The 27963-nt window shown below is 43.1% G+C and overlaps 1 protein-coding gene across 3 annotated transcripts; it reads right to left on the reverse strand.

Annotated features, from left to right (window-relative positions):
- Positions 1–27912, reverse strand: duox (dual oxidase). Of its 3 annotated transcripts, XM_018746745.2 has the most exons (34): positions 27834–27912; positions 26987–27138; positions 26728–26811; positions 24967–25131; positions 24297–24484; positions 23704–23905; positions 20051–20217; positions 19653–19716; positions 19082–19178; positions 18491–18581; positions 17613–17715; positions 17272–17444; positions 16768–16943; positions 16347–16465; positions 15393–15530; positions 15069–15182; positions 13345–13547; positions 12950–13135; positions 12485–12713; positions 12274–12367; positions 11751–11926; positions 8333–8405; positions 8118–8201; positions 6606–6784; positions 6041–6271; positions 4133–4232; positions 3918–3967; positions 3612–3739; positions 2209–2362; positions 1539–1771; positions 1060–1218; positions 806–961; positions 399–527; positions 1–213 (listed from the first exon to the last, which is right to left on the reverse strand). In XM_018746745.2, the coding sequence occupies exons 2-34, from the start codon at positions 27063–27065 to the stop codon at positions 91–93; spliced, it is 4647 nt and encodes a 1548-aa protein (XP_018602261.2). In that variant the 5' UTR covers positions 27066–27138; positions 27834–27912; the 3' UTR covers positions 1–90. The 3 variants fall into 3 exon arrangements, with proteins under 3 accessions (XP_018602261.2, XP_018602262.2, XP_018602263.2); XM_018746746.2 differs by lacking the exon at positions 24967–25131; XM_018746747.2 differs by lacking the exons at positions 1–213; positions 399–527; positions 806–961; positions 1060–1218; positions 1539–1771 and having other exon boundaries at positions 2213–2375.
- Between the last annotated feature and the right edge of the window lie 51 nt (positions 27913–27963).

Genomic DNA, 27963 nt, shown 5'->3' on the forward strand with positions numbered 1-27963 from the left:
TCACTAATCCCAGTTTGTACCTTGGCCTCCAAGGGGGAGGTGACTCATTATTGCAAAACCTCAACCCAGAGTTCCTTAGGTGACCCTGGTTCAGAAATTCTCGTAGTGGTGGACAAAGTGGGCCCGGTCACGTTTATTCATCTGCTGACAGGCCTTCTCCATGTTCTTGGTGAGGCCTGGTGGGCCACAGCTGAACACACCGATTTTACCCACCTTTAGGAAGACAGAAAAACACAAACGGGCATGAGAGCAGAAAGTCCACAGTTCACACTAGGTCCGTCTGTATCTATTAACAATGTAATTACAAATGATAGAAAGACCTGGCCAGTTGGACAACATGAGTTTTATGAGGGAAGCTGGGAAAAAACTGCAGGCAGCCATCCTGAAACCTGACTTACCTCAGGATGCACCTCTTGTAGGGAGCTGAGGAAGGAAGAGAAAGGGGGACGGCCAAAGTGGGTGATGGCACGAAGGCCTGTGAAAAGACTCCGGTTCCACAACTTCTGGAAATGACGTTCGCACACGTACTGAGAAGAGAGAGTTGGGATCAGTGACATCAACAAAGACTGGTGCAAAAAGCCATTGAATCTAGTCCATGAAGCACTGCTGTTGTATCATCACACAAAGCACTTAATTCCACATTTTTAGTAAACATGAAGAATGTAATGGCTATAACATGAAGTATTATAGGTATGTAAACTGAGATGAAAGCGATTAGGATTGTGAACAATTCGTTATACTCTTGAGCAGTATAACCGTGACTTTAGTTGTCATTTCGGCCGTTAAGCTATCGCTACTTCCTTACCAGCATGGTGGTCCGAAGGTCAAATTTCTCAGCCAGCTGTGTTATATAGATGTGGACAGAGACTAGTTCTTGAGTATCCATCTCCTCCACTTCCCTGATGACATCAGAGACCCATTCAAACTGCCGCTGTGTCCGAGTTACCCAGATGAAGTACACCTGTTAAAAGATACGAGTACTTCATGAATATTTCATCAAGATAAAACCAGTGCAAAATACATTTTTGAAGCCTTTTAATCATCCACAGAGTCCCTCACTTTTTTGCATCGAATCTTGAATCTGGTAGAGGACTTAAACACCAGGTCTTTCAGGATGGAGGTGAATGGGGTGACCCCAATGCCAGCACCAACTAGGACAGACACCTCATAGCGCTTCCACTCCTGATGCCCTTCCCCAAAAGGCCCATCCAGATACAGCTGCCAATCGAAGAAGGGAAAACACACGTGTCATGAGAACCCGCCCAGTAGGAGAAAAGACTGAGCCATGTTGCACCACGTATCTACGTACCGCATTTTTATCCAGAGCCACTTGAACTCATAATAACCATAATAACACTTTGAAAGCAGCTCAGTATTAATTGAATTACCTAGCTGCAGGTTGTCACACAAGGTCTCTTACTATTTGAAACAGCACTTTTATTTACATATGAAATCTTCTTTGTACCCACTAATAATAATCATCTAATAAGATGATAAGCTTGCAACTTCAAATAACTTTTCAATGCAGTTCTGCTTACCTTTGGGTAGAACCCTGGTTGCTCCAGGCTTTCAGGTCCATAGGCCTCCCTCAGCTGGCTGGTCCAGGGCCCCACAGCCCGGATGTGCAGACTCAGTGTCTCCTCATGTGGTGCAGAGGTCAGGGTGAAAGGGTGGTATTCATCCGTACCCAGCGCCAGGCACGCAACTCGCACCCACTGGCCTGAGCGGTACGTGAAGCCATATGGCCGTTTGAACTCGAGGTATAACACACCTGGCAAGGCAACCGCTGAGTTAACGTGTGCTCACGCAAATCGAAGCAGACTGTTTAAAAATTGGTTTCTCAACAAAGACACCCTCAGTGAGTGCTGGTTTAAATACACTATCTGAAAAGCAACAGCTTTCAAGGTTTAGGAACTCTCCATAAGGAAGAAATATTTGTATTTTTTCCCTGTTTGATCAATTCAGCGTTCATACCTAATTTATGTCACAATTTTGTGCTTTTCTGTGCTGTGGAACTGGGGTCTCATAAGTTGCATTAACCAGAAATCTGCTATAGGTTATAAAAAACTATTAAGGTCATTAAGGTACTGACATTGCAAGATTACATTAACAAGCTACATTCCCAACAATGAAACTAACTACTTATTTCCTCCAGAACAGTGGAGCTGATTGAGCAGAAACATTTGTGAGGTTGCTCTCTGTAGGTACCTGATGGGAGAAGCTCAGCTTTCAGCACAGTTATCTCCACTTTCTTCCTGTTGAGGCTGATGAGTTTATCCACGAGAAAGAGGATTCCCGGGGGAATCAGGTAGATATAAAATTGGGGCTCCTGAATGAGGCCATAACTGCCATGGATGACAGTCTAAAAAAAAGTTCTGAGAGTCAGAGACATACAAGGACAATTCAGAATTTCTTTTAAATTAAAAATGAAAATTTATGTAAAACAGGAACAAAAAGTGAGGCGATTCTTTTACTGACGCAGTGGATTCATCAAAAGCCTTAAGACAACAGGCATTATGCTTTTCAAAAATTTATCTTACACTCCTTGTCCAAACAAACAGTATCCTGTCACAAATATGTATGCAGTACATCGCTATGCCATGATACACTCACTTAACTAATTTAAATTACAAGAATTTGACTTGATAAGGAGTTTCATTTAATAACCCCTATTTAGATTATGTTTGGCTTATGTTTGTCCTTCGTTTTTACAAGGACAGAGTTTGGATTTCACATGCCTCCGGATAGCAGAGCAGTGTTAGACATTGACATTTATTCATTCAGCACACAGTTTTCTCCAAAGCAAATGACAATTATAATTAACTACTGAAGTATGTGGCTGACACCTTAATCAAAGGTGACTTATTATACACACTACACTAAGCTCACGATACTCTTTCTTCCATTGATACACTAGAGCAATACAAGAGATACACTCACATACTCACTGTGAGTAATTAGTCATCAGTTCAATCAAAACATGTGTCTTTGGACCGTGGCAGGATCCCATACACACACACACACACACACACACACACACACACACACACACACAGAGAGGGAGAACTCCATATAGACTACAAAGCTGAACAGCACAGCCCATGTACTGTGAAACAGCATGTAAAATTGTTCTATGAGTGTGAATTCATTTGCACTGTTTTCATTGTTTTCACTTTACAGCATTAGGGCAATAAATACATATTTGATGAGAACTAATGTTAACTATTGAAGTAATTGAATTTTAATGGGATTTGGTGATATTTTTGCATAAATGGGTATCATTTTTGGGCTTCTGGAACGCATACAAAGTTCTTCATTGAAACTAATGGTAAATGTGTCTTCAAGTTATGAGAATTCACCTCATAAAGGATTTTTCCAGAACACATTACCTATTTAAGGAAAGACTATAAAATATTAGTTTATGAATAATCCAACATTGACAGTACTAGCTATAAAACTGATTGTACCTGTTATAAGGCTGGGTTAGGAGTAAGAAGAAAAAGATGTTGTATGAACATTATAGTGTTAATTCATTGTTAATAGAATACCCCAAGCCAGACAGAATCTGATATTAATCCAAGCTCAGTATTTCAGGGTAAGGAAATGCTTACCAAAATGTAAACAAGCATATAGAGGTAATGCGTGATCCAGAAGCCTTGGAAGCTGATACGCCGAAAGTAATGTGTGGCGAAGACATACATTATGGCCAGGATTATGAGCAGCAAAATGCCAGTTATGCCTATAAAAAAATCCAAAATATGCTTATATATATTGTACACACATACATACAGTATGTACACAATACAGACATAGTGAAATATTCAGTGGTTCAAACTGAGGCTGACTGTACTTTATTAGCTTATGTTCTGTAACAGACGAACATTTTCTCTTAAAGGCAGCTATAATTTCTCTCCTACCTGGGACAGTCTCAAAAAACCACCAAGACCACTTCTGTGGAAGCTCGGAACTGAAAGAAAAAAGACAAGACAAATACTATACAGGAATGTACTAAATATGTATAGTACAGTGAACCCAAAAACACATGAAAATATTAATTATCCAACTGTTACTGTAGAGAGGTTAAAAAGGTAAACCCAAGGGGAACATGTAACCACATAAAATAAGGTGTTACCCATCATTCACAAAGACTCTGGGGAAAAGGCAAGCCAGAATGCTGAGGTTGCTGATTGAGAAGATGTAGATGTTGAACAAATGACCCAGACAGTGGACCACTGTGGAGGAAGAAACTTGTGAGCTTAACAGGATAACAGAGGAAAGGAAATAACTTAGAGTGCTATCAGTTTCTAGTACGGGTGCGCGCACGCACACGCACACACGCGCGCGCGCACACACACACACACACACCATCTGAACCGCTTGTCCCACACGGGGTCGCGGGGAGCCGGACCCTAACCCGGCAACACAGGGCGCAAGACTGAAGGGGGAGGGGACACACCCAGGACAGGACGCCAGTCCATCAAAAGACACCCCAAACAGGACTTGAACCCCAGACCCACCAGAGAGCAGGACCCGGTCCAACCCACTGCGCCCCCTAGTATGGATGCTCTCATTTCATTTTCTGCAACGTTACAATTCACAACTGATGTTATACAGACATGCGTTGCTTTACAATGGGGATACGTTCTGAGAAATGCGTCGTTAGGTGATTTCGTCATTGTGCAAACATCATAGTGTACTCATACGTATGGCTAGATGCCATAGCCTCGATCAGTGTGTACTTATACAAACCTAGATGGTATAGCCTCGATGCAGTCAAGAAACACGGTAAATACGAGATTTATGACGCTGTTGCAGGCGTAACACGGCATACTGCTTAACAGTAAACTATTTTTATAAGTAGAAAGAGTACACTCTAAAATAAGGATAAAAAGTACAGTAAATACATAAACAAGTAACATAGGTGTTTATCATCATTATCAAGTATTATGTACTGTACATAATTGTATGTGCTATACTTTTATACGACTGGCAACATAGTATCTTTGTTTACACCAGCAGCACCATCACAAACAATATCACGACGGTTATGACGTTGTTAGTTGATAAGAATTTTTCCGCTCCATTATAATCTTATGCGACCACTGTCGTACATATATGCAGTCAGTCGTTAAGTGAAATGTCGTTAAGCGGCGCATGACTGTATAGGAAACTGCACATCTTAGTTTTGTGTGGGTCGTGGGCACTATTTCAGACCCAAAAGAAGGACTTGTTTTGTATCCTTCACCCAGTTCAAACTGCTGTAGTAAATATTCTGCTATAACAGACCAAAATTAACATAGACAGCTTGACTTACGTAAGGGTGCTGGTGCTGCCGGAAACCCTTATGCAAGTCAAAATTTACGCATCACAATTGACTCCACCCCGACTCATTTATCCCACGTCAGGGGTTAAATATAAGTTCTTACAGTGTCAGTGCACATGTTTAAAATGTACGTATGTCTTGACTGTGGGAGGAAACCATAGCGAACACAAGGTAAAAATGCAAACTCCATATAAACTGAGGGGGGATCGAACTCGGGCACCACCCAGGCACTGTGAGACAGTAGTTCTAGCTGCTGTGCCACCATGTAAACAAATATACACACATTTTCGGAACCGCTTGTCCCATATGGGGTCACGGGGAACCGGAGCCTACCCGGCAACACAGGGCGTAAGGCCGGAGGGGGAGGGGACACACCCAGGACGGGACGCCAGTCCACCGCAAGGCACCCCAAGCGGGACTCGAACCCCAGACCCACTGGAGAGTAGGACCTGGTCCAACCCACTGCGCCACCGCACCCCCCCGAACAAATATACATTTAAAAAAATATATATATTTTTACTTATTTAGGTGATCTCTTTTGACAATGCAGCATTTTTTATGCAATCTTACATAAGTCACATATTAGGTAACTCGGAAACAGCCTGCAATCTCTCTGAGTGAGAGTCAGCTAATGACTAAATCCAAATAATGAATGCAGAATGTGTATCCTTGTTGGCTAAAACACAGCGAAACTACAGTGATGTTAATCTTTTAGACCTGTGAGGATGATTGCAGACATGGCCACCCAGCGGTGAAAATCAATGGCTGCATCAAAGGGGATGTAGCGATTGAGGAAGGTCTCCCGACCCAAAGTGATGAGGTTGCGGCAGACGGTGAGCAGCAAGTAGGGGAATAAAAAGGAGATCGCAGCCGCTGAGCCACGCGACACCACCAATCCCACTGCCGAGGTCTCTGGGATACCACTGGACTCCATCTGTAAACTGTAGTCTAAAAAAAGCCAGGGGGTTTGTATTGGTTAGTTTACCCTATTATTACACTGTATGGATCTGTGAAAGAAATTTGTCATAAATGAGGTATGACCATCTGACAGAGTATAAGGAGGAGTAGATTGATAAATGAGAATTAGTGGACTGAGGTGATGCATACATGACATGACAATGCACAGCGCTCTCTTGTTTAGTAGTTAATGCAGAGCAGGATGGGTTTGTTACAATACAGAGTAACAGTACCCAAGTTTCAGAAAAGGCCTAATATGAACAACTGAAGCTGCTCTGGTAAATGCATACTTTGTAAATGAAGCTCATAAAAAGCAAGGACTTACAATAGCATCTATCAAGAGTCACGCCAGCTGTGATGCCGTAAAAGATGGTGAAGCAAACAATATGGCGGCGATAGTTCTCCACAAAGCGTTTAAATGCTTGGATCTCCTGCTGGAATCGGTTCCTGTTATACTTCTCCCTCCGGGGCTTCACATAGATGTTAGGGCTGTTCACACCTGTCCTAAAGGGGGCATTTTCAGAATTCAGAGTTCACAGTAACGCACCCATATTTAAATAAACTGACAGCTTATCAACCTGCAGTTAACTTTAATTACTTAGTTAACTAGACCTACAAGCAATTGATTTTCTCATTATTAATATTGTGATTTTGATAAATAAAATAATGGCACAATCAGATATAAACCTAGTGTACTGGAATCAGACACATGATGTCATTTCTCTATGCAAAGTTTCAAGTTTAAATTAGAGAAAAAATGTTTCACTTCCATGTTTAAGAGGGTGAACCAGAGGGCTGCTGGATGGAATACAAAAAATAGAGACAAAACGTTGTTCATACTACACGTGATGTCACTCAGGCCCACAGAGTGAGTAAATGTCACAGTCAGTAACCAACGATGAGTTAAGTCAACAGGTAACTAGAGACCTAAAATGTTACCTAATCTCTTCTAAGCTGATGCTTCGCTACTTGTGTTTGTCTCTCAAATTCTAAAACACAAAAGTACTAGAAATCACTACAAAAGCAAGTGGTCAGCACCACCCTTTGACTGTTCCAGAAATGAGTGGTAAAAGACATCAAATGCAGACAAAAAGGTAAAAAAGTTACCATGGTACAAACATGCACCTTTTTCCCCATATAAATGCAAATATGTACAGTAAATATATGCAGTAATTGCATAATAAAATATAATATTATATAAAACCACTGTGAATACATCAAACAGAATGGTATTTCTGGACTGTTACAGAGCCTTGGTATTTTTTAACTTATTCTATATACACTAATGCAGAGAGAAGACTGTGCTTCTCTGCTTATAGACCATGAGGTCATCATTTGCCTGCAGTGTACATGCCATCTGTGACATCAGCACGGTGGCTACAAGACCATGACCACAAGACCACATGTTCAAGGAAAACAGACTGACCAAGACCACATGTAGTACCCCCCATAACAGAAACTCCATAAGTGAAATGAAGTTAGAGTTCTGAGATGAATGTTGTTGTATTTTCATCTTTCCCTGTCTACTACTTTTGCTGAGTCATGGTACTCATGCTTACACCTTGAGGGATGACAATGCAGGGGAGCAAGAAATAGTGAAAAGTCTTTTAAGGAAGTCTGTTATATGTGGTAGTCTGCTTATTTGCCTTTAAACTAATTGTACCACAGCAGGGCAATACTTAAACTGTAAACAGATTCTAAATTTTGTAAATTACTGCACAGTTATAAGTCAGTCTGAAAGTTACCACAGAAAGTTACCACAAAACGCCATTAACTGTACACTTCTCATAGAACAAATGTACACAGAAATTATGAAAATAGAGCAAAATATCCTTACTTTTTCTCATCTCTTCTACGAAGATCCTGACCTTTTCCACCAACATCACTGTAGTTGAGGACTTTTTCTCCCATAGCCTGTGAACTGAGAAACTCAAATCATAACTCAGCATCACTTTTGCATCAACATGTTTTCATTCATGAAAAATCTTGGACTGTACTGTCTTTTTATCACCGTAACCCAACTATCCTGGTACTCAGAATGCATGAACTTACTGTTTCTTTTCAGTGGTGATGAAGGATACACGTTGGCTTCTGTTCAGTCTGATTTTGCTCTGCATCTCCATTCCTGTAGACAAGCAATGCACCACTGATGGCGATGTTACTTGAAGACATAGCACACCGTAGACCTGGTATAATGGGGCTTGTTACAACGCAGGATCACATACAAGCTCAAAAAAATTAAAGGAACACTTTTTAATCAGAGTATAGCATCAAGTCAGTTAAACTCCTGGGATATTGATATGGTCAGTTAAGTAGCAGAGGGGGTTGTTAATCAGTTGCAGCTGCTTTGGTGTTAATGAAATTAACAACAGGTGCACTAGAGGGGCAACAATGAGACGACCACCAAAACAGGAATGGTTTTACAGGTGGAGGCCACTGACATTTTTTCCCTCCTCATCTTTTCTGACTGTTTTTCACTAGTTTTGCATTTGGCTAGGGTCAGTGTCACTACTGGTAGCATGAGGCGATACCTGGACCCTACAGAGGTTGCACAGGCAGTCCAACTCCTCCAGGATAGCACATTAATACGTGCCATTGTCAGAAGGTTTGCTGTGTCTCCCAGCACAGTCTCAAGAGCATGGAGGAGATTCCAGGAGACAGGCGGTTACTCTAGGAGAGCTGGACAGGGCCGTAGAAGGTCCTTAACCCATCAGCAGGACCGGTATCTGCTCCTTTGTGCAAGGAGGAACAGGATGAGCACTGCCAGAGCCCTACAAAATGACCTCCAGCAGGCCACTGGTGTGAATGTCTCTGACCAAACAATCAGAAACAGACTTCATGAGGGTGGCCTGAGGGCCCGACGTCCTCTAGTGGGCCCTGTGCTCACTGCCTGGCACCGTGGAGCTCGATTGGCATTTGCCATAGAACACCAAATTGGAGGGGGTGCGGTGGCGCAGTGGGTTGGACCGCAGTCCTGCTCTCCGGTGGGTCTGGGGTTCGAGTCCCGCTTGGGGTGCCTTGCGGCGGACTGGCGTCCCGTCCTGGGTGTGTCCCCTTCCCCCTCCGGCCTTACGCCCTGTGTTGCCGGGTAGGCTCCGGTTCCCCGTGACCCCGTATGGGACAAGCAGTTCTGAAACACCAAATTGGCAGGTCCGCCACTGGCACCCTGTGCTTTTCACAGATGAGAGCAGGTTCACCCTGAGCACGTGACAGACGTGAAAGGGTCTGGAGAAGCCGTGGAGAACGTTATGCTGCCTGTAACATCGTTCAGCATGACCGGTTTGGTGGTGGGTCAGTGATGGTCTGGGGAGGCATATCCATGGAGGGACGCACAGACCTCTACAGGCTAGACAATGGCACCCTGACTGCCATTAGGTATCGGGATGAAATCCTTGGAGCCATTGTCAGACCCTACGCTGGTGCAGCGGGTCCTGAGTTCCTCCTGGTGCACGACAATGCCTGGCCTCATTTGGCGAGAGTATGCAGGCAGTTCCTGGAGGATGAAGGAATTGATACCATTGAATGGCCCCCACGCTCGCCTGACCTAAATCCAATAGAACACCTCTGGGACATTATGTTTCGGTCCATCTGACGCCGCCAGGTTGTACCTCAGACTGTCCAGGAGCTCAGTGATGCCCTGGTCCAGATCTGGGAGGGAATACCCCAGGACACCATCCGTCGTCTCATTAGGAGCATGCCCCGACGTTGTCAGGCATGTATACAAGCACGTGGGGGCCATCAAACTACTGAGTACCATTTTGAGTTTCTGCAATGAAATTTCAGCAAAATGGACTAGCCTGCCGCATCATTTTTTCACTTTGATTTCCAGGGTGTCCTTGAATTCAGCCCTCTGTAGGTTGATAATTTTCATTTCCATCAAACGATGTGGCATCCTTTCGTTCCTAATACATTACCCACTCCATATCAGTATAGATATCCAGCATGATTTTTTCCCCATTAAGATCTGATGTGTTTTCAAAGTGTTCCTTTATTTTTTTTGAGCAGTGTATAATGTGGTCAGAGCTTGGACCAAAAAATTTTTTCAATCAATTCCTTTCCACGCATCTGGGTGCTTCCTAAACACATTTCTGACAGTCTAAAAGTAAAATTATGAAGTACAGCGACTGAACATAGACCTATGATGAAAAATGTTGACATTTTGCGAAAAACCTTTTCGTCGATGCCTAGTATATCTACAGTATGTTGTTTTGTCACTTATGTTGTAAAGCCTTTTATTTCTGCTATCTTTTGGTGTAACTTTGCTCTCCTGCTCCAAAGTAGTAAGGCTTTAAATTGCTCAGATGTTGGGAGACCAATTTGCAAAGACGGTCAAGTCAACAATGTTGCAAAAACCCTTTTGTTTTCCCCGATTGTTAGACTGAGCTTTGCTATCTTGCTATAAAACAATGACGCTTTGATTCGTTGAGCAATGCTTTGCAGATGTGACAAATTTGCAAGTTACATTGTGGTTTATCAGTAAAAACAAGAATTGTTCAATTTCACTTTATTCAGTGTTATTAGTAATTACAAAGTATGTACTCTGCGACGTATCACTGATTTTCACTTACGTGTGTGGATGATGCTATAACTTACGTTAATCTTCTCTCAGCAGCAAACTGGAGTTAAACTTTCTTCAACCTTTGTCAAAACTGGAAACTCGTTAGAACACGGACTCACTTATAATGCAGCATGAAAGTTTGGACCCCGCCATCCGCGTTATATTGAGTCTACAGCGTACATTGAATAAGCCTTTAAAATGTCAGCAGAGGGAAAATGTGACAGGATGTCATCTTAATCCCAATAATTGTATAATTTCATTATAAAATTACACACACACACACACACACACACACACACACACACATTTTCAGAACCGCTTGTCCCATATGGGGTCGCGGGGAACCGGAGCCTACCCGGTAACACAGGGCATAAGGCCGGAGGAGGAGGGGACACACCCAGGATGGGACGCCAGTCCGTCGTAAGGCACCCCAAGCGGGACTCGAACCCCAGACCCACCGGAGAGCAGGACCGCGGCCCAACCCACTGCGCCACTGCACCCCCCTATAAAATTATAAATTAAGGTTAATTATAAAATTGTTATAATCTTCTAAAAATTAAAACCACTAGCAAGTGTTGATAGCTCAAATGTAATGTCAGTCAAGAGGCACTGTGTTGATAAGAGTCGCTGCCTTGTATTCAAAGGACCCAAGTTCCAATCCCACCTTCTGCTGCAATACCCTTAAACAAGGCACTTACCATCAATTCCTCCTGTAAATTACCCAGCTGAATACAAGGGTAAATGATTGTAAATTGTTTGACCTAAGTTCCTTTCCAGAAAAGCACTGGCAAAATGAACCGATAACTAAGTGAAGAAAAATGCTGTTATTGTTCCTAAACCAATGCGTAGTGTAACTGAAATTTGGCTGGACATGTGTAAGGCTTACTAGAAGGTCAGGAAAGCCCCTTTCACCTTTGACATTCAGTTGGGCAAATTGCAACTCATTCTCATGGTCCTGCAGCAGGAAATGAAAATCCTCCCAGGTGATCTGCTCCTTTCTGTTGAACCCAGCTGCCTGCATCATGGTCTGGATTGCCTCCTCTGCTTGGCTCTTAGACAGGCAGTTGCTAGACATTTCAATGAAAGACCTGCAGCACAATGCAGAAATGCACAGAGACATCTGAGGGAAATCACACTGAAAATTCGAAAGGAACGAGGCGGCTGTTGTAGTTATTAAGCACCGTAACTGGACTTGTGATTAAAAGGCTGCACATTCTAATCCCAGGAGGTGAACTGCAGTTACACTCCTAAGCACAAAAATTAACCTGTATTGCCTCAGTAAATTCATCTTTGTAAAACAGCAAATTATCTAAAACCATTTGGATAAAAAAGTTCTTCTGATCAGATGCACCATATTTGGGCCATCACTGCAGTCCAGATGTACAGATGTAATAAAGACACATTCTGTAGTGCAAAGAGAACTACAGAGATGTACCTGAACAATCTTGAAAACTCCTCTTTAGACAAGAAGCCATTTCCACTAATGTCGTGCATGGAAAACATCAGCTTTGACTTCTCTTCGGGAGAGCCTGCCTCAAAAATATTAAAAAAAAAAAACCAGAGGAAACAGATTCAAAAGCTTTTATGTTAACGTCAAATTCCCTATTTCTTTCAGTGAAATATAGCATTTTGACAAAGTACCACACCTTTCATGAAGATGACTACAATATCCAGAAACTCTTGAAAGGACAGGTAGCCATTTCCATCTTTGTCAGCCAGAGTAAACATTGACTCCACAAACAAAGAGTCAGGCTTGAGTCCCAGGGCATCAGCAAATTCTACCCATGTCAGTTCACACTCCAGAGCTTCCCTGGTCTTCCTCCTGGAGAGGACTTGACTAGATTGACCGGAACTGCACTGATCAATCTCCAGAATCTGGGAATTGAAACAGATGCCACAAAGTTTAAAAGAAATAAAACAGGATCTAGAATTGTGTATCCATTCTGAAGATTTGGTATTGAAAAGAATCTGAACTTCTGGACACTTACTAGTTAACTCTGCAAGCAATTCTTTTGCTCACCTAATTACTTCTGATGACAAGTTATAAATTCAGTTCATCAGCCAATCCACAGGATCATCCATATAAACAGTTTTGTGTGCTGAAATTTCACCTGTGCAAAGGCGTGCCTGAAAAAGGTTTCTAGCAATCTCGCCCTCTGTTCCTTGGTCACAGCCTCCTTCAGCAGCTGCTGCTCTGACACAGCTTTTATCTCCACGGCCCGGCCGCTATCAGCTGCCTCAGAGCGCAGGCGTCCTACCAGCTTGGAACGAGCACTCTCATTCTCAAAGAGCAGCACCTGGAACCAAATAGAAGTCGCATATGTAGAACCATAATGAGGGGGTGGAGAGGAAGGAAAACGGGTAATAGAATATGGGAGATGCCGTGTTAAGAGTCAGGGAAAGAAGTTTCCAGTTAAAAAAACAGACTAGACTGGGAGATGGCACAACCGAACCAACAAAAGAACATGACCAATGACTGTGCAGTCTTGGTTATGAAGGTCCTTACCAGGTCATACTCCTTTGGTACCTTCAGCAGTAGGGCACGGCACTGGTGGTCGCTGGAAAGCAACACTTCCGAATTGGGCCAGCCACCAAGGTGGAGGGAGCGAAGGAGGGAACCACCGATGTCCAGAACCTGCAGCCTTTTCTGAGAGTCCACAGCCAACTCTACCTGCCGCAGTGGTTCCCCAGGGCCCTGCCACTCACAGGCTGGGTGGTGACAGAGACAGGGAGCATCAGAGAGAAAATGCTGAGGAGAACAGGAGCCAAAGAATAGGATGCAGTGCATTGGAGGCAAAGTATAGAGTCTGTGTCCGGTGTCTGCCCTGGGGTCTCCTTGCAGTAGAATGTACTCTGAATAATTTCATCAGGAACTGAGCAGAGGTCATTTTTACAACTTGCCCAAACCACCTCAACTTACTCTTTTTGTTTCAGAGGAGCAACAACTCTACTCCAAGACTCTCCTGGATCGCCAGACTCCTCACCCTGTGATGGAGAGTGAGCCCAGCAATCCGGAGGAGAAACCTCATTTTGATCGCTTGTATCCACAGTCTCATTTTTTCAGTGATTACCCAAAGCTCATGACCACAGGTCAGCATGGGGACGCAGACTGAGAGGTAAACTGTAAGCTTCGTCTGCAGACTCAGCTCGAGCTTCACCACCTCAGCTCGGTACAGCGCCCGCAAAACTGGTGCTGCACTAATCCATCTTTCAGTCTCCCACTCCTCTCTTCCATCACTAGCTACCAAGACATGAAGATACTTGAACACCTTCACTAGGTGCAGTTGCTTACCCCTCATCTGGAAGGAGCAACTCCCTCTTCCCATACTATAAAAGTGGTTTTCCAGTTTTTTTAAATCAGTATAACACACTCTTAACAAATTGTCTGTAAAATATGCTTTACTAAATAAAATTTCACAGAACGAGTTATTTTACCATAGACTTAGCAACCCAGTAATTTAATTATTGGATAAGGAAGTGGTAGAGGATTAATGTAAATTTACTCCTTTGTAAAGGAAACAAAGTCTTAAAATATTATGATTTAAAGTGGTCACAAAGTAATCAGACTGCTTGGAAGTCACTTGAAAATATTGCAAATTAAAATATAAATACAAAATATCATAATAAAACTGAGGTCAAATTTCTGTTCTGAATGTTATGGTAATCAGTTGGTTAGCTTCCCTTCGTATGATCTTTGGTAATAAAGAAAAGGACAAAATCTTTACCTTCAGTTGATGTTTTTCTCCAAAGCTACTTATAATGTTAAGCTGCTTACAATTATTTACCCATTCATGCAGCTGTATAACTTTTACTGGAGCAATCTGAAGCAAGTACTTTGCTACCTCAAGACTACTACAGCTGGAGGTGAGATTAAAAGCTGCAACTCTGGGTCCAAAGGAAACAACTCTAACCACTACACTACCAGATACCCATGCTAGAACTATAAGATAACAAAGCTGTTCTTACTTGTATATGACAGTATAATTTAATGTCCCTATACCAACGACAAACACAGAAAAATACTCAGTGGATTTAATTTTGATTCAGGGCACTGCATAAATTATACTGAGAGACAGCCAGTTTTCACTTCAAACATGATTAAACTGCATCGGATCAGAGAGCCTACTGATACAATCAGGCACTGCCCAGCATCACTATGAGTCCGGTAACCAGAGCCCCCCCCCTTCTTGACATGCTGAGCAGGCCTTTGTCTGCGGTCAATGAGCTAACCTTTCAGACCACCAGCGGCTTCCTCTGTGCTCCCAGCACCCCGACGTTTCTTCTGAAACCTTCTGAACTTTGCCTTGCGAAAATAGGCCACCAGACCCGCAAGGAGAAAGCTCACTTTGAGGGAAGAAGAGAGGGTGAAATTACAGCTGCTTGCTCTTGAGACAGAATCGTGCCTTTCACGAGAAGGATGATATCCAGTGCTCATCACCAAAGTAAATCCTCTTCACAGTGACCAAGAATTAAACAGAGTTAAAAACAGGCTTTCCCCACATATGGATGTGATGCAAAAAAAAAAGGTCCTACAGACACTTGGCAAAAGCAGACCTGGAGGGAGAAGGAAGAGGGCTGAGACTGTGATGCCAAATCCAACTTGGCTGCCGCTGAAGTAATCAAAGGAGGTGGCATTCGTGCAAGGTTGGAGACGTTCAGCTGTAATCTGCCGTGGCTGTGGACATGGGTCACCTGTGTGATACATGGAGACACTATTACAGAATATCAGCGTGACTAGACACAGACATCACAAATCTTCAGTGTACAAATATGCTGTACAACACACACGCACAACATTTTCACTGCATCCACAAATGCGTTCCGTTGCACACACATCTAAAGACTTAGAAAATGTACTCAAGAGTGAACAGATGCACAAAAAACACATAAACTCACCCACACACACACACGCATTGACTGAAACCTCTTATCCCAAGCGGGGTTGCAGCAAGCTGGAGCCTAACCCGGCAACACAAGGCGTAAGGCTGGAGGGGGAGGGACACACCCAGGATGGGGCACAAATCCAAATCCGTCGCAAGGCACCCCAAGCAGAACTCAAACTCCAGACCACCAGGGAGCAGGCACAGGCCAAACCTGCTCACCGCTCTGCCACCACACCCCCCCACATATAAACTGACAATGCTAACCTGAGAAAATAAAGTTTTGAAGGTATTCAAATTTCTGAAAGTCACTGAGGATGGGGGCGCGGTGGCGCAGTGGGTTGGACCAGGTCCTGCTCTCTGGTGGATCTGGGGTTTGAGCCCTGCTTGGGGTGCCTTGCGACGGACTGGTGTCCCGTCCTGGGTGTGTCCCCTCCTGCCTTATGCCCTGAGTTGCCGGGTTAGGCTCCAGTTCCCCGCAACCCCGTATGGGACAAGCGGTTCAGAAAGTGTGTGTGTGTGTGTGTGTGAAAGTCACTGAATGTTAGTTTGCTACTTCACTGCATATATGTAAACAATGGAACTGTTAAATAAGTCTTAAACCACATGTGGAAGAGGTGGTTTTTACCATCCCTCCAGAAAAAGACATTCTTCTGGAAGTCGCCAGGTTCAGCACTGGTCACAGCAACCAGCACGTCGTGGAATGTGGTACTGCGGATGGCCTGCACCTCGGTAGCTGTGAAAAGTCTGCAAAAGAACCAACATTAGCAGATGGTCACATCTCAATGGCAGAATTAAGGCAGGACTCAGGTAAACATGAGGCAGACAGCCATCTTTGCAGGAAAGGACCTGGAACGGTAACAAAGAGGCTTTTAATTCCAAGTCCCAGGTGAGAATTCCTTTTATAGCTTTGAGAGAGATACTGCACTTAACACTGCTTCAATAAAAAATCCCTCTGTGTAGATGGAAAAAGAAAAAAACAACAACAAAAAAAAATTACATAAACAATGTTGTCTATGCAGTACATTAATGTAATTATCCATTATTACCCATTTTGACTGTTCTCAAACCAGAAGCGATCTCCATTTCTGATACGTGTAAACTGGTCCAGGATGATAGAGGAGAAAACAGGTCCAGGACCATCAAGAGATTCAAGGACACCTCCTGGAAAAAGCTCCAGCTTGGAGATGTCATTGTTGTAAAGCTCAGCCAGATCTCTGAACAACTGAACAACCGGGAAAGAGAGAAATGTTGAAAGGCCATCGTGTAAAATTTCCACTCCTCCCTACTTTACTGGTCTTTGAAATGTTAAATGAAAAGGAAAGTAAACATTTTTCAATTTAAGATTAACTGTGAAACATCTATTTGCTAAGCAGTCATGTAGATCTAGCACTGTGAACTCTTGATTCTAGAAGGCTTTATGTAAACTGAACCATCACTGATGCACAGTATCGTTGTCTTAATGAAAGCGGTGTCTATTTAATCAATAAATGTACAAATCAGGGTCTACTCCATTTTTTACAGGCCTCGCCTGCCTATTCCTATTCTCCCACCTGAGGACTGGTTTTGTAGAGTAATGGGTTGATTTCCTCCCAGGAGTTCACGGGGTGCAGGTTGAGGGCTTCCCTGGCCTGGTTGTAGCTAGGAAGCCCATAATCCCGACCCCTCTGAACAGTCAATGCCACCAAGTCAGAGCGGGAGAATTTCATGGGACCGTACACGTAATCTGGTGGGTGAAGAGAGAGGTGGAGGATTAAACGTTTACTGAGGTGTTCCTTTCTTTCACACAAGTCACAAAGTTTTAAACTAAAACCTTACTCTGGAAAAAACCTTCTTGCACCACCATACAAAGTAAATTACTGACAATCACATTAAAATGAAAACATGCATATACCTCTCAGATCTTCCACAATGATATTGTCCTCTCTCTCTGCAATCTGGGAGGCCATGCCCATCATGAGGTCATCCACATCTCGCTCTGTCTGCAAGTTTGGGTTCTACAACATCCACGCAAACCAGGCAGAATGTGTAGACAGAAGTTCTGCAACAACGCCATCGCCAGCAGACTTCCACTTACTTCATTCAGGTGGCTAAACCCTCTACAGACTTCTGAGGTGCCTTGGAAGGAATAAGTTGGAAGTTTCCAAGCCCTACCTTCTGGAGGGCTTCATAGAGGGACCTGGGTATCTTGCACACTGCCCACAATTAAACTAGAGTAAAAATCTAGTTTAAATCTAGCTTAATTAAGCTCTGAGGTTCTCGGTTCTGGGTCCGTTGTGGTGGAATGACCTTCCCCTGTCACTCAGAACTGCGGAAACTCTGTCTATTTTCAAGAAGGGTCTGAAAACCCACCTTCTCCAGATCCACTTCGCCCAAGAACTCTTCAGCTCATTTATGGTGTAACTGTTCACGCATTGTAACTCCATAAGCATCCTCAGATACAACCTTTATTCAGCCATTACTCTGGCATTGTACTTGCTCATTTGTGTATCTTATAATATTAAAAAAAAGATAAAATTGGTGGGAGGATATTGGGAATTGTCTATCCTGTGTCTTATGCACCTACTTGAACGATGAACCTCGGTGCAGCAAGTGGTAGGGTACAAACTAGGTTTGCTTGAGACTTTCATGTCTGCAGCTATGTCTCCTTCTTTTAATATAATGCATAAATTGTACTTTTGCTGAGATGTATGTCGCTTTGGACAAAGGCATCTGCTAAATGAATAAATGTAAATGTAAATGTAAATTTAGTAGCAGTAAAACTTGACCTACCTGTCGATTCCAGAAGCTGTTGCACAAACGTACAGCTGGAGAAGTGGTCCCATCAAAGTTGATGACATCTCGGTAGTGACAGGTCCAGTTTCTGCAGCAGAGCACACCTTTGTCATATGTTACCAATAAGCCTAAAACAACTTGAGAAAATGTAGAATGGAAACAGGCATACATAAAGCTCTCATAAATGGTTTCCTGACGCTGTTAGGACACTGCAATACTAATTTATATTAGGATATTAGTGATAGCATGACAGATCTTTCAGACAAGTGCCGCTTTACACCAGTTAGCCATTTCAGAGAAGCAAAAAGCAGAAACTCATCAAGGCCATCAAATATAGGGGCAGCTGGTAGTGTGGTGGTTAGAGGTACTGTCTTTGGACTCAAAGGTTGCAGGTTTGAGGCTTTCCTCCTAATGTAGTACCCTTGAGCAAGGTACTTACCCTAAATTGTTCCAGTAAAATTAACCAGCTGTATAAATGGGTAAATAGTTTTAAGTACCTTAACATTGTAAGTCGCATTGAAAAAAAGCATCAGCTTAATGAATAAATGTAAATCTAATTGTATGGGTGTAATAGATTAAGAGACATACCTCATATACACACCAGGTGGCACCATTGAGTAGCCAAATCGCATGGCAGCCGCTTGGAATTCTGGTGAAATTCCTGGATCCACATACTTCTGGTAACCTTTGATGAAGGAGCAGAGCAAAACAGACAACCTGAAGCACAACAACCGGGTCCTGTGTCCGACTCTTCCAGCTAAACACCTGGGATAATGGAATCGGACAGAGAAGCAGGATTGTGCTGAATCAGTGTCAAAATGTGTGCAGCAAGTCAAACCGCAAAGAGTGACAACGCAAAGCAAATTGTCAGACCAACAGCTGACTCAGCAATAACCTGCACCTGTGGTGGACCGCTAAAACTGACCAGCACAGCTCTGACCAGCTTACCAGATGACATGGCGAATGTACTTACTCACAGCGATCAGCTCTCATCAGTCATAAAAACAAATCTGCATATGTTTACATTATATACGTTAACTAGTCAAAGCTGTGCTAAACAAATATGCATACATTCACATTATATACAAACATATATAACATAAACATATGCATATTTGTTTCACACAAAAAAAGTTGCGGTATCTTGGTGTCCTCTCACCTGGGTAGCTAGGAACTGTCTTGTTTCCTAAATAAGCTGGTAGCCATTCGTACCACACAATATTCTGCAAGGAAGAGTAGGCAAATACATACATTAGCTGTGGAACAGTGCTTCGGCCATTACCCAACAAAGCTCATCACATGTTCAGTTGCAGTCGAATTAATTCAGGACTCTGAATCAGGTAATTATAAATGTATTCCTCCCTCCAGAAAGCATGCGCTCATGCTTGTTTCAATCTGTGTGTTTAAAGTAAATTAGAAGATAAACCAGCTAATGAACGGGTGCAGTGACAAAGATGCTACATGCAGCATCTTGGAATCACTGCTTAATGTAACTTCTTTCAGTAATACTCCATGAAGCAAACCAAGTAAATGAAAGTGAAGTAACATGGTTTGTACCTGAAGGGTGGCAATCACCCTCTTCCTGGCATTCTGGAACAGCTCTTCATCAGACCAGGAGGGGTGTCTTCTTTGCAGTTGGGATGCCAGATAGTTGTGGTACCTGAACCATATGATCCCCTCCGCTACAGTGAACATGTTTTCATTACCCCTTGCATTCCCAAATTCTGGAAGGCAAAAAAAAAATTTGGAACAATATCATCATATATTGTATGTAGGGTACCAGGTATGTTTAATAATTAGGTGGTGTCACCAAAAGATAACAGGTCGAGCAATGGATAGTATAACGTGTATAAATTATCAGAAATGTATTTCCCCCCACCTATTTAAGAGCATTATTTCATTCCATGAAATCACCTCGCTGGGCATGCTTCTGTTGTGAGGGGGTCAAATTAACCTAATTTCTTATGGGGAAAATACAGTACACAGATGAAAAATGCATCACCTAAATTTAATTAAAAACTAAAACAAAAGGTATGTTATGCATGACAGTGACAACACCAACAAATTTTATATATTTAAATATTTCTCATGTAAATTACTATTCCTACCTTGTGTTTTTCACAGAAGGGGGGTGCAGTGGCGCAGTGGGCTGGACCAGGTCCTGCTCTCCAGTGGGTCTGGGGTTCGAGTCCCGCTTGGGGTGCCTTGTGAAGGACTGGCGTCCCGTCCTGGGTGTGTTCCCTCCCCCTCCGGCCTTATGCCCTGTGTTGCTGGGTAGGCTCCGGTTCCCCGCGACCCCATATGGGATGAGCGGTTCTGTAAATGTGTGTGTGTGTGTGTGTGTGTGTGTGTGTGTGTGTTTTTCACACTACCGCATAGAGACATTTAGAGAATTTAGCTCACAGATGTTCATGATACATCCAACATATTTCCTAAGACCTTAGCCTATGCCATTTTGCAAAGAGTGTGAATGATGCTGTCGAGAGGTGTTGTGTGGCGTATGACAAGAGGGGATCTTTGTTCAATCACAATATTAATGATTTATTTCAGATAGTGTAAGGTTGTTCATGTTATAAAGCTGTATATAGCTGGGGCTTGCGTGTTTGACCATGTATGTAGGGCACCACAATGGGAGGAAGGAGGATGGAGAATGTTCCAACCCCACACACACACACACACACACACACACACACACACACACACACACACACACACACACACACACACTTTCTGAACCGCTGGTCCCATACGGGGTCGCGGGGAACCGGAGCCTACCCAGCAACACAGTGCGTAAGGCCGGAGGGGGAGGGGACACACCCAGGACGAGACACCAGTCCGTCGCAAGGCACCCCAAGCAGGACTCGAACCCCAGACCCACTGGAGAGCCGGACCGGGTCCAACCCACTGCGCCACCACGCCCCCATGTTCCAACCATTTCCCTTTATTTAAACCTTCCTGGGCAGTATGAGGACATGAGACCCTGTGCCAGAGAATCCAACCGTTCCCTCTGTTAAAGTCCCTCACTGTTGTCGATCACCAATCACTATTTCTGTAAATAGCACAAATTTCACACGTCCTCAGCACTGCTTGCTGAAAGAACACACATTTTCACACTGTTTTACGTTACTCAGTTAACCGTTACAGGTTTATGCATCATTTCTACAAGGACTTAGAAGTCCTAAATTCACATTTCCCCTTGTACTTTAATACCCTTGATCAAGGTACTTATTCTGAATTGCTCCAGTAAAAATATCCCGTCTGTGTAAATGGCTAGATCACTGTAAGGACACTGACGCTTGAAGTTGCATTGGAGAAAAGCATCAGCTAAATGCTAAACAGCAACAATATCTCGTCTGGACTACTGAAACTCTCTCCTGTGTGGTCTTCCTGCTACTGCCATCAAACCTCTTCAGCTGATACAGAATGCTGCGGCACGAGTTGTGTCTGATTTGCCAAAGCATTTCCATGTACCTCCTCTACTCATTTCTCTGCACTGGCTTCCTATAACTGCCCGGATCAAATTCAAGACCCTGGTTATTGTCTACAAATGCATCAATAGAACTGCTCCCAGCTATTTACAAGACTTGATCAAGCACTACACCCCAGCCAGACCCCTTCGCTTGTCTACTTCTGCTCGCTTGGTGGTCCCGCACACTAAAGGTAAAGCACGGAGGTTCTCAGTTCTGGCTCCGTTGTGGTGAAATGACCTTCCCCTCTCACTCAGAACTGCAGAAACTGTCTACATTCAAGAAGGGTCTGAAAACACCTTTTCCGGACTCACTTCGCCCAAGATCTCTCCAGCTCATGTGTGGTGTAAATGTTCATGCACTGTAACTTTATGATAAGCCTTTACGCAGCCGCTACTCCGGCATTGTATGTAAATGTTTGTCTGTGTACCTTATTATTTAAAAAAAAAAAATGTAGGAAGGTTATCAGGATTCATCTATCCTGCATTTCATGCACCTACTCAAGCAATGAACATTGATGGTGCATCAAGTGGAAAGTAACAAACTAGGTTTAAGAATCACATGTCTGCATCCATGTCTCTTTCTCTTAATGTAATGCACAAATTGTATTTTTGCTGAGATGTATGTCGCTTTGGAGAAAAGCGCCTGCTAAATGAACAAATGTAAATTTAAATGTAAACAATAAAAACCATAATGAATCTGGTGTTTCAGTAGTGTTATTAGATTGACATTAATCAGGGGTTATGACATCTTGAGACTGGCAGTGTGACAGGACGTTCTTCTCTCCGCATACTGAAATGTATGTACAGGATGGTACAAGCAGCATGGTGATGCAGTGAGTGGTGCTGCTATCTCACAGCACCAGGGTGGTGTGAGAGGCTGTGGGTTTGATCCCTGCTCAGTCTGCGTGGAGTTCGCATGTTTTCCCCAGGTCTATGTGGGTTTCCTCCGGGTGTTCCGGTTTCCTTCCACAGTCCAAAGACATGCTGTTCAAGTTCACTCATAGAGTGTGAGTGACAGAGAGAGTGTGTGTTCCACTGACGTACAGATGAGTAACCCTTGATCACCTTGGAGAATAAGGTGTGTGGGCTGATAACACTACATATAGTTAGTTGGAAGTCACTTTGTAGAAAAGGTTCTGCCAAATTAATAAATGTAATGTGTTCTTTAATTTTCTTGAAAGTTCCAGTTAGCGTTTGTGCTATGTTTACTCGGTTGCTGTTGCGTTAACTGACTGATCTGACCGACGGCCAGTAATGAGAGTTGTGTTGAGAGGAAGCACCTGTGAGAGGTTCACGGCATGTCCGATTCACCTCTTATGTAGTAACCAGGATCACACAATTAAGTTAAATGGCAGCATAACTGGTATAAACGCTGTTGTATGGAACTATGAACCTTTGAAAAGAAAAGAGTAAGGGGTGGTTGGTTGTGTACATGAACAAACAAAATGTGATTATATCTGCTTTTGGAGCAAATTAACAATCATATTTGGAAACGAATACATCAATAACCAGAAGGGAACGATGAAACAAAAAATGCGGAAAAGTACAGAACAAGTTAGTCTACTCTAAAATTCCTACTAAGTTTCAATTTTCACGTTTTGGTTTTAAAACAGTATCTGAAAAAAGTGCAATATATTTTCACAGCTTAGCATGGAATTGGTTCGGAGTGGTAGGTAAGATGTAAATTCTACTTCTTCCACATGTTTGGTGCTGATGGAAACGATATAAATATGATCCATACCATAGAGGCCATAGCGACCATGCTGGCCCGTGGTTGGGTCTACTGAGTTCCACATGAAGTAGGGTGCTGAGCTCATCTTAGGGAGCCCCTTCTTGGAGCCTGTTGCCAGACGTCCCCCAGAGAAGCTCCTCAGGGCATCACACCAGGAGCTGGAAGAGCCATAGATGGAGCTTCCATCTATCCAGGCAGTCACATGATTCACCTGGAGCATTGTGAGAAATGGTTTAAATGCAAAGAACATTCTGGCTAACGACATTGCAAGAATGTGCAGAAATTAATGTAAAATTAGTTGAAAACACCTTTGAATTCTTGGAAGGAACACATATGACATGTACTTGTCAGAGCATGAAATTAAGTAGTTGATTCAGAAATGTCCAACGGTGCAAAAAGACTGACAAAAAAACAGTGCGGCTGTCCACACAGCAGTGGTACAACATGAGCAATAATACTTAGAATTCTACATTCTTGGATGTTTGATGGTTCCATTTTATCCAAAACAATGACTCCAATCAAAAAAACAGAGCATAGATGAAAGGATGCACAAGCTGCAGTTCTTACAGCGCTGGACCACCCAGCCCATCCAGCTGCAGTACCTGAGTGCGGGGGTTGTTAGGACTCTGGCCTGTGTCTTCATCCCACTGGCCACGCTGGAAGGGAAGTAAGGTTTTCCCAGTACCATTTGGGTCAAAGACAGCATCTCCTTTGGGGACTGTGATCTGCATAAACTCAGGAGGGCAGCCAGGGCGTCTGGAGTCCAGAATCTCAAAGACCACGTGATAACCTAGGCAGCCATGCAGATGATCAGGTAGTCAGATAGTCAGCAGTTCCACTTGGGAGCCCAATATATTGTTGAAACAACAAACGGTATGATGTAAATTAACAGCTGAGTCTAAAATACAGTAGCACTGTGGTTTTTGCTAGTGGTACAAAGCATACATTACATATCAAATATTTAAGCTGCCAAGTCAGCAATCAGCTTTTCAGCTGACTCAATTCTTAGTTGAGCAGAGAAACTAAAACTACTAAGACTGTCGTCAGTGTACACAGTCACACAAGAGGAAAATATGAATGTCTGTAATTCCATAGACAAATGTGAGCCAATCTGTAAAGCCCACTGGTGAAAGATGAAGGATAGCATGGACTGCCTAGTAATGCACAAAAAAAATAAATAAAAAAGGTGGTTGTTTGGAAATTACAGTTTTGCCTAACTTTAAGTTGAACTGTAAATGTGTGAAAACATTCCATCAGAAGACATTTCCATACCGAAGAAGACAGAAAGGACAGTTTGATTTCTGGAGGAAGGTAGGCCAGAGGGGCCTCGGGATACCACACTGCTGATGCTGCGGGGATTGGGCAGATAGGGCTCTCGGACAGGCAGGTACACACCATCAGAGTACCGTGCTGGAAGGAGGCGCATAAGGGGGGAACCTACATGCAAAGTGGTACATCAAACCACTGGTCAATCACTCCCAGTATAAAGAAGCAATTTGTCTCCAACACTGTTTTTACACGTGTGGTGCACTGATTCCTAAAGGTTGAAAGACAGTATACGAACCATCACCATTATCATAATCAATGAAATGGGGAAAAAAACTGAAATGAAAAGTCGAGACACTGTTCCCTAGCATTAACATTGTTATTTCATTGCCTTCATCATGTGAACATTGACAAGAGCATTAAAGTGCACAACTTTAGATGAACATGGTAAAATTCTGAAAAGCTGCTGGGCAGCTAGTGATAGTTAGTTTGAGATTACTGCTCTGTAGCATCCAGCTACAAGTGGTGATTCCACATCTTAATCAGAAGAATGACAATTTTACTTAGTTTTCTGATTTTCACTTTGAATAATAAAAATATTGAGGTAGCATTCAAACTTTGTGTGACCTCTTTAAAATTTTATACATTGTTTTATTCATTTTTTGTACAGTTTAACAGTTTCCAGAACTTTCACCTTTCCAGCTGGACACCTGCATACCCCCTGATCGGTTGTACTCAAACTTTCGGAGTCTGGCAATTGTGGCTGTTACTCTATGTTGTAACTGGACTCCAAAAATAAAGACAACCTCTGTAAAGCAAGTGGCCTTTCAGTGGGTTTTAGAAGGTCGGTCTTTTATTTATAGCTGCAGGTGGGAGCTGGACCCATATACAAAATATATATATTGAATTGAATTGAATTCAATTTATTTTTATAGAGCGCTCTTCTCACGCAGTGACACAGAGCGCTTTAACAAAGGCATAAGGCAAGAAAAACATATACAAACAAAGAAGACATTGTGGTGGGCAGCGCCGTGGGTTTCGATGGGGCGACGAAGGATGGAGAGGCAGCGTTCAGTTCGAATGTTTTATTGAACACCAGCACACAGGGAAATAATGCTCTCAGTCCGAGGATCCCGTTTCCTCCAACCGGCCTAGTGCCCCCAGGTTCTCTCCCCTCTCTCTCCCCAGCAGACGCTAACCAATTACAATAAACACATTTCCCGCTCAAAACAGCAGGTCGTTACAATATACTGTATATATAAACATACTGTACATATATATGTATGTGTATATATGTGTGTGTGTGTGGTAATTTTATGGTATTTTATGACGGAAATTTTCATTCCTATGTGAAATGCCCATCACCAATTAACATTAAACCACCTGGTTAGGAAACAAGTACATGTGTCTAATGTACTTACATAATATGTATATTTATGTTATACGTACATATATATAAGTATAAAAAGGATTAAATTCTCAGAGTTTACACTTAAATACTTTGAATATTAAAAGTGAAAATCAAATTACAGTCAAGTGCAGCGTGAAGTTAGACTTCTGCTTGTCCAGCTCCCACCTCGAGCTCTACTAGTACCCTCTGAGCAAGGCATTTACCCTCAGTTGCTGCAGTAAAATTAACCGAGCCGCATAAACGGGTAAATACCTTTGAGTGTCTTAACACTGTAAGTCGTCAGCTAAGTGAATAGACGTAAATGTCACATCCTCAGCGCTGTGTACACAAGTGAAAGGAGCGGAGGTTCCGCTCACCTGCTGCTCCTCTCGGGTGACGCGCCAAGTTGTTGTACCAGCCGTCAAAGCGCTGTACCTCCCACGTAACGCTGCATTCTGAAACTGCGCATGAGAACACTGGGATATTATTATTATTATTATTAGTATTATTCGAATAGTATGTGTGCAGCTTTGAATACAACGTCTGCACCGTTCTCGCACCACCAAGCGTTGCCACCACCGTCCTCTCGCCCAAGGGGAGCCAGGTGCAGACTGAGGGAGGACAGTTTGCACTTACGCGTCAGGATTATGAGAGAGCCGAGGACTGCCGGCAGCAGCGCGCGCACTGGCGCGGGCTTCCTCCCGCGCACACCCATTCCCGCGGAGCGTTGAGCTCGAGCGGAGAACGTTCTCGAGGGCCGTCTGAAGGGTCACTCTCGCTCCACTCGTCTTAGAAAAACACGTAGAAATACACGTAAGAAGACCTCTCGGAGCGAAACTCTTACATATGCAGTATTTTTAAAAGTTACTGCATTCTCTTTGTTCTGGGACTAGGTCCTGTCGCTTACCTAGATATAAAAGTGTAATAAAAATAGCGGCTGCAAAATAACTCACGTTTAACGCTTAAGATGCAACAGCAAAGGGGATCTGTAGTTTTCTCTAAGATAACATTCTGCCTTGCGTACACAACAAGCAGACAGAAATAAAAGAATTACTAGTACACGTTATTTTGGCAGGAAAACAAACTTACATTGACATGTTTTCATTCATCAGACGCTTTTCTCAAAGCGACACACATGATGAGGGAAAAACAATACAAAATACAAAAAAACTGCAATCCAACTTAATGAGGTCATCCACAATGAATGGAAAATTGAAAGGACTCAATTATTCATCATCATCATCATAAACCGCTTGTCCCATACGTGGTCGCGCGGAGTCTAACCCGTTAAAACAGGGCGAAAGGCCGGAGGGGGAGGAGACACACCGAGGACGGTCCGTCGCAAGGCACACCAGAGGGACTCCAACACCAGACCCACCAGCAAGCAGGACCCGGTCCAACCCACTGCGCCACCGGCACCGCACTCCCACACAATTATTTATTTTATTAAATAAAATAACAGTTGTCTTAAAATTCATCTTACCTTTATATATATTATGGAATAATCCGCAGAGTTCCACGAAAAGTTTTCTGTACGCGTGTGAACGCGGAGGACTTCGAACGAGCTCAGTGCGCGCGAGGAAAGGCGCGCGTTTCACCTGCCTGTGGCTCCG

Source organism: Scleropages formosus, chromosome 7 (genome assembly GCF_900964775.1).
Source record: "Scleropages formosus chromosome 7, fSclFor1.1, whole genome shotgun sequence".
Lineage (NCBI taxonomy): Eukaryota > Metazoa > Chordata > Actinopteri > Osteoglossiformes > Osteoglossidae > Scleropages > Scleropages formosus.